Source organism: Leuresthes tenuis, unplaced genomic scaffold (assembly GCF_036924035.1).
Source record: "Leuresthes tenuis unplaced genomic scaffold, fLeuTen1.0.hap1 SCAF_3, whole genome shotgun sequence".
Taxonomy (NCBI): Eukaryota; Metazoa; Chordata; class Actinopteri; order Atheriniformes; family Atherinopsidae; genus Leuresthes; species Leuresthes tenuis.
In genome coordinates this window covers 19,605,291-19,612,506 of record NW_027325357.1, presented here as the reverse complement: position 1 = coordinate 19,612,506, position 7,216 = coordinate 19,605,291, and the positions used below count along the sequence as shown (strand labels likewise).

The window sequence follows — 7,216 nt, the reverse complement described above, 5'->3', positions numbered from 1 at the left end:
CCAGTTATTACTAATGTCAGTATTTCAATATAACAATAATGTCCAGGATTGTCATCCTGGAAATGGATTATTCTAAAGTGATTTAAGTTTGATGAAAGCAGCAGCAAGTTCACATATCAACGAGCGTGACTGTAATTGTGAGTTCACAGTTCATTTTTAGAGAAGTTCATGACCACAGAGAACAGTACTGAACCTGTGAGAACCTTACAAGTTGTTAGTCTCATCATTAACATGCACAGAAACTGGCTGCTACACAGTCAGAAAAGACTTGGGTGCCAAGGTCTGACCTTTCATTTTGTGTGTGTCTACCTGTCTAAATGACAGCCAGTCACACACTCACAGGGGTTTTATTCTAAACGACCACATTTTGTCACTCGAGTCTTTCATGATAAAAGTAGAACGCCCACTGTTTCTTAAATAAGAATGGAACTACAGCTGAACAAAATATGATAAGTTGGAGATTTTGATTATGTTCACTGAAATCAGGAAGTTGAGGGTAATAAGAAGATGCACATCGTGTGCTTTTGTGTGTTTCGTATAGACAGAGTCAGACATGAATCTCTGTACCGACAAATGGATCAGAATGCAGCTGCCAGGCTGCTGACAAACACACCCTGATGGTCCCATATAACACCAGCCTGGAGGTCTTAACAGCGGCTCCCCATCGGGTCCAGAATCAATTTTAAAATCCTTGCTCAGAGCTTTGCATGATGAAGCTCCTATTTATTTGTTAGACTTAATGAAGCCCTAAAACAGCAGTAGGACTCGGAGGTCCTCTGGGCTGTTGGTTGTCCCTCGATCTCAGCTCAGAACAAAATGAGACTGCGTTTGAAATTCTTGCTCCTAAACGTTGGTACTCTCTCCCATTGTACTTAAGGTAAGCACCTTAAGAGCAGTTTGTTTGAACTGGCTTTTGCTTAACTGTGTCTCATTTATCTTGTCTAATTGGCTCTTATTTCTGTGATCTCATTTTATGTTTACTGCTATTTACTATTTTTGATCTTGAAAAGTCTGATGCAAATAAATTTTACCTAATTACTAGTCATGTGAAAAGCAAAGTTATTGGATGAGTAACACCTTCTCTCAACTTGCTATAACACACCGGCTCGACCTTATTGTGGGTTCATTTCTAAAGTTGTTACATATCTGGACATAATAGAAATGACCTAGTCTAAAATGGGTGGAGCAGCTACGTACTGTATCTCCAACCATGGGTTTCTGTGTGATGTGAGCTCAAGACTAACATAGGTTTGGTCAAAAACTCAACAACCCTTTACTAAAAAACTTTGTAATTGTATTTTAAAATATATATATATTATTTGTTTAAAATTAAAATGAAAAACCACTTGGGCTCAAACTCAACTCATCCATGCAGTTTCCCTCTGACCAACAGAGATCACATATTCTTTAAACTGAGTTATTGGCTGCATCTGCTTGCATGAACAGACCACACTGGCACATTTGGGGAAGGAAGAGAATCTAGTTTCGTCACGTTGCATGCCATCACTTTTGTAACAAACCAAACAGCATATCAGCACAAACACCTCAGACAAACGGTTTAACATGGTGGTGAAGGGTGATTTCAGCTTCTGATCTTGTAGTCAGTGAGTCAAACACGAGGTCTGATGTATTCAGAAGTATTCTCGAGTCAAATGTAGGGCCTGAAAGCCAACATTGTACAGAAGAGTGGGTCAAAATTCCTCCATAGTGATGTGAGAGACTGATAGCATCATTCAGTTGATTTTTCTGTTATGTTCTGATATGGGCAGCTGGGATAAGCTCCAGAACTCCTGCAGCCCTAAAATGAATTTAGCTGGTATAGAAAATGGATGGATGTTCTGATATGAAAAACCTCAGAGTTGAAAGACAGTGTACTTTCTCTCTCACATGACTGTATCTAACAATGTCGTACTGAAACAATACATTTCAAAATGCTCACAGTGAAAATGCAAAGATGAGTGACCATGTACTTTCAGTTCCTTTACTTGGAGTTGCATGTGTAAGCAGCTGTTAGTGATAAAACTCACAAGACCTTTATCATTACAATCAGGTCAGCATTTGAGGGAAATGATTGCCAGGACCTCTTGAGAAACACTTCTTGAAGCATCATAGAAAAGGCCATAAAAAAACTCAATTGAATCAGTATGCATTTCCATAAATGCACTCTATTTCTGTAAAAAACGTCTTGCCTACCAAGTGTTCTGTGTTCAGTGTGTTAGACATCAGAGCAGCAGTAGCAGACACTTCTTCTGTCACCTTACCACAGGCAAGGTAATGTGAAGGTGATCAACAGCTGTTGCATGAACAACTGAAACCTTCATGGTCAATTGTGCACACACACACAAAAAAAACTTGTGTCACAAATAAGGAAATAAACAATTTGATACCTTTGAACTGTATTATACCAGAGCTTGGACAGAACAGCTGTAATTATTTGTCCTGAAGATGAATGTTTGTCATCTGAAATGCTGATTTTACTTACAGGTGTGAAATAACAAGCGTATCACAGGGTTGTGCCTTTTTATGAGCTGTAAATCACTGAAAAAATAAACACCATGTATAAAGTCTGTCAGCTTGTCTGTCTAAATGATTCTGATTGATGGTTTGCCCCCTGTAGCTGGAGGGTTGCTCTGCAGAAAACAAACGCCTGCAAGTGCACAAACAAATACACACACACAGACACACACACACACATAAAAGAGAAGCCAAAAAAACTATATGTTCCACATCAGTGAAAGAACAGTAAAATATAATCAGAATCAGAATCAGCTTTATTGCGCCAAGTGCGTAGACACATACAAGGAATTAAAAGTACAATGCAAGTGTTTGAGCTCAAACACAGCAGGTCAGAATGTTCCTGAGTGGGTTGTGAAAAAACAAAGAAAAGTAATTCTGTAATTGGGAGATGGAAGTTCCTAACCCGCTGCACCAACAGCCTGGCATCAAACCTGGTGTTCTCCGGTTTGAAACCATCTGATTCATAACGCGCCTACAACTAAAAGACAAGTGGGCACGCATGAACATTTGAACTTTCAAGTAACGAACTTCCCCCGTCATGATCACATGAATACCGTTTAATTCTGAGAAACACATTTTAGCAGTGAGGGATACCTATATGCACTAGAGGCTGCACTTCATGATCATGCAGTAAACACATTTTCATGGCTAAAAAATGTAGACTTTTCCTCAGCTGACAGATGTCTCGCTAATATAGGTCACTTGTGAATTACATGAGAATTTCTGTCCTCACTCTTAAAAGAAAGGAAATAAAGAAAGAAAGAGAGAAAAAACCTTGTTTCCTGTCACAGTTGTCTACATAGGTTTATTTGAAGTTGACAACTTAGAGTCTTCGTTTTATGTTTTCACCCTCGCTTTTTGTTTGTTTTTAATTGCAAAGTATTATGAAATCATAAATGACCCCACGTTTAATGTTTAGAATGGTGTTCTACACCTTCGTGATGTATTTATTTTCCCCTTTTTCTGGTCCTCTATAAGTCTCTATCAGAATAGGTCAAACCATGCACAAAGTGCACTGAGTGAATATGCTACAGGTAGACTTGAAAGACTAAATAAAACCACAGGGTGAGGTCACGAGACAAACACTGCCACTGTGTTTCTCATTAGATAAAAGAAATATGATATATTGCCTTTATGAAGACAGTACATGTTCTATTTGTGTGCAACTGAATATATTCTAGGCTGCTCTACAGAAGTCAGCGGACTTAGTCTTTCTTAAACTTGCTAAAATTATTATTTTTTCTTCATGCATTTGGGAATTTTTTATGTTATTATAATTTACAATATTGTGGGGAATCAGTCTGTTTTGTGATTTAATTGAATTTCAGTTACTATCTGTGATTTGAATATTTTTTTCAGGACATTCATATATAATTATAACTAAATATCTTTGCCACTCTGACTAATAACGGACATGTTGTATAGATCTTTTTTAGATAGATTACTAAACTGCATGAAAGCCGCAGTTTAGTAGGTTTTGGTGCAAATTCTTTGTCTTATTGCAAAATAGTTTAATGGTTTCTGCATTACAATTATAAAAGAGTTGGTTTTAAATTTTTGCACTGTGATATAATTTGATGTTGTAAATCATTTACTTAAAAATAACCATTAAATAACTTCATGAAATGATCTTATAGTTGATGAACTGTTGTGCCTCAGAATGCTATAATTTTATAACACAATTAAATCATGATCATAAGATCGGTCATGTTTGATTTAAAATGTTCTTAAGAAGTATTTTTAGCGCCGTCTCAGTTGTAATATTTTATTAACACTTTAAAAAAGTTTAGATTTCATGGATTTACTAACAAAACAAGAAGAAGATATTTTGAGATCATTTCAGGTACACACAATTATGTTTAATTGTTTTTATTTTTAAAATACAAATTCATTTAGACATTTTGTACATTTGCTACAACTAATACAATATTTGTTCACAGAATTGATGCTGAATAGAAAAAAAACAACAACACACTTGCTCACATTCTGCACTCATCTACATCGTAAGCAGCAGAAACATGTCTGACATTTTAAGAAATTTGCATAATTACACGCAGTATTTTACAACCTGAATATACAAAACCAGCCTCTCATGTATCTTCTTCGGGCACATATCTGGTGTCTCTTTGTGAACATGCCTTGAGGGAAATAAGCACAAATCTGTCATTAAAAACAAAGAGCACAACAAGCTGTTACAGCGCTCTTAGAAAGACTGTTAAAAAAAATGACTTTACTACCTTAAGAGTTATAGACAATAATCTGTCCTCTCCTCCTACTGGAACACCTGAAGCTGAGTTCGCCCACCACTTGTTGCATAACTGTCTGTCGTGCCAGCGTTGGTGACCGAAGCTGAGGAGTTGAAGCTCTGCAGCAGTTTTGGCTTTCCGAAGCAGCCCTGGCACAGATTCTGAGCCTGTCGTCTGAAATGATGGTCCAGGAAAAAGTAGATGGCTGGATTCACGCAGCTGTTGAGGAAGGCCAGGCAGCATGAGATGAGGAGCCCGTTAACTTGCCAAAACTGGGTGTCACGACTGATATTGGCGGCGGAGAGATGCGAGATTACTGAAATGGATTTGAAGATGTTGAAAGGGAGCCAGGACACCACAAATACCACTATGATGCAGAGGACCATTTTCAGAGAGTGTCTGCGACGGGCTTCAGCTCGAGGATTTCCAGCAGCAACACAGTGCTTGTTGAGGTGCATGATGATGGTGCCATAGCAGAGCACAATGATTAGCACTGGAAAGACGAAGGTCAGTAACACCATGACCAGATTCATAACAAGAAAAAGATTGGCGTCATCCTCTGTACAGAAACCATTTTTTTCCTCCACTTTTCGGTAAATCAGAGACGGGATTCCAAGCACCAGGGAGATTATCCAGAGTGCAATACAAGTGATACGGATGCAGTGACTCCTCCTGAGGTACCTTGAATCCATCATTTTCACTATGGCCAGGTAGCGATCAATGCTCATGCAGGTGAGAAAGAAGATATTGGAAAAGCGGTTCACAGAAATAATGTAGCTGCTCAGCTTGCACAGTAAATCGCTTGCTTGTCCAAAGTTCCAGATGTTGTCTTGGCTGGCAGAGATGGCCCAAAGTGGCAGCGTGAGGACGAAGATGAGGTCGGCTAGGGCCAGGTTGACAACAAAGGTGTCCACCAGACGACCACCTCTCTTTCCTTTGCTCAGCACCACTGAGATGACAAAGAGGTTGCCCCAAAATCCTGTGAAAAATATAAGATAATAGATCAGAGGGAGGAAGATGTGGGCGCCACGAAAGCATATGTCAGAACAACCCCGAACAAAACTTGGATCGCCAGTGCTGTTTTCAAAGTCATAGTAGTAAATATAATCAGTAGCATTTTGCTCTGCCATTCTGAGAGATCACAGAAAAGCTCTGCAATGCAGCTGCACTAAGGTGTCAATGTAGTCAGTCTAACCATGTCAACATACTGCCTCTTGATATTACAAGTGTAAACCACAGAGAGAGAAAAAAAGAGATACTATTTCAGCTCTCTTCCTCTAGCCCCTCAGAACTGTCTTCCTTTGTTTGACTGAGATGACTTCCCCGTAAAGCTTTTTCTCAGGCAACTAGACATTCATTGATTTGAAAAATGAATATCACAAAGTGACCCTTGATGGACATCTTCATTGATCCAGCAGACGAAGAATAAACTAGATCAATCTTGTGCAACTAAAGCACACAACTCATAAGTTTAGTCTTTTTTTCGAGTTCTCTCCTGGAAAGGTTTTCACAACATGTCACCACATATGCCATATGCATATGGAAGCTCCGCAAATGTTCACTCGAATGTACCACAAACATTCTGTAAACGGTCTGTATTTCTTCTCATGGTCTGATCCAGAAAGTATTTTCTTGTTTCATTGTGTATTGCAAGTATAAGACCAGCAGGGGGCAGGTAAGATATATTTGTTTTTTACATGTAGTGACTTTTGGCCTAAAATCAGTCTGATGTGGTTTTTGAGCAAATGTCAGCTATGTTTTTCTTCTTCTTCTTCTTCAAAAGACAGTTTCCTTATTTAGGTGAGAAACTTATTCTATTTCTAACATGCACAGACACGTTTATGGATGAAGAAATTCAGTTTGGTGTTTTAAAGTCAGTTCACAATCCATTGATCTATTAGTATTTTATTTTAAGTCTGTCTATCATCTCTGTGCTGCACAGACTCTACTTTGAGCTTTTACTGTGGCTGTTGAATTTTATTCCTACTCTTCTCATCTGCGTTGCACTGCCAGGTCATATTGCAGCTACAATGTCTGTTTTCTGCAGCTTTCAATTCTCATAAGCACTTTGGGATGTAAATGCTGTTCATGTGTTTTATTTTGCACTTCAGCTTTTTCAGCTGGAGAACTCTTGTTTACAAGTATGTTTTAGAGTTCGAAGTTTGCAGTCACCAGCTCTGTTGTGGACAGAAAGGACATTTGGCATCATTTCAGGCCTGCTGCTCATTCTGAAATTTCTTGCTTTTTGTGGCAACTCACTGCCAGGAAGCCGAAACCTCTGAAGAATAGAGAAAATACTCATAAACCAGACAGATGCTGTCGCGTTATCATCCTGTCAGGTGTGGCAGCGAATTATTTTAATCAGTAAAAGCCAAAAACTGCACGGCAGGCACAACAAGCAGTGTTGTTTTAGTGTTTCCACACATTCTGCTCTCAGATTCTCTGCCGGTGTT

The 7,216-nt window shown here is 38.7% G+C and overlaps 1 protein-coding gene across 1 annotated transcript; it reads right to left on the bottom strand.

Moving 5' to 3' along the window:
- Positions 1-4,372: 4,372 nt before the first annotated feature.
- gpr25 (G protein-coupled receptor 25) lies at positions 4,373-6,052 on the bottom strand. The gene is made up of 2 exons (XM_072383171.1): positions 4,755-6,052; positions 4,373-4,655 (listed from the first exon to the last, which is right to left on the bottom strand). Exon 1 carries the CDS (start codon positions 5,891-5,893, stop codon positions 4,790-4,792), a length of 1,104 nt encoding a protein of 367 aa, XP_072239272.1. The 5' UTR covers positions 5,894-6,052; the 3' UTR covers positions 4,373-4,655; positions 4,755-4,789.
- Between the last annotated feature and the right edge of the window lie 1,164 nt (positions 6,053-7,216).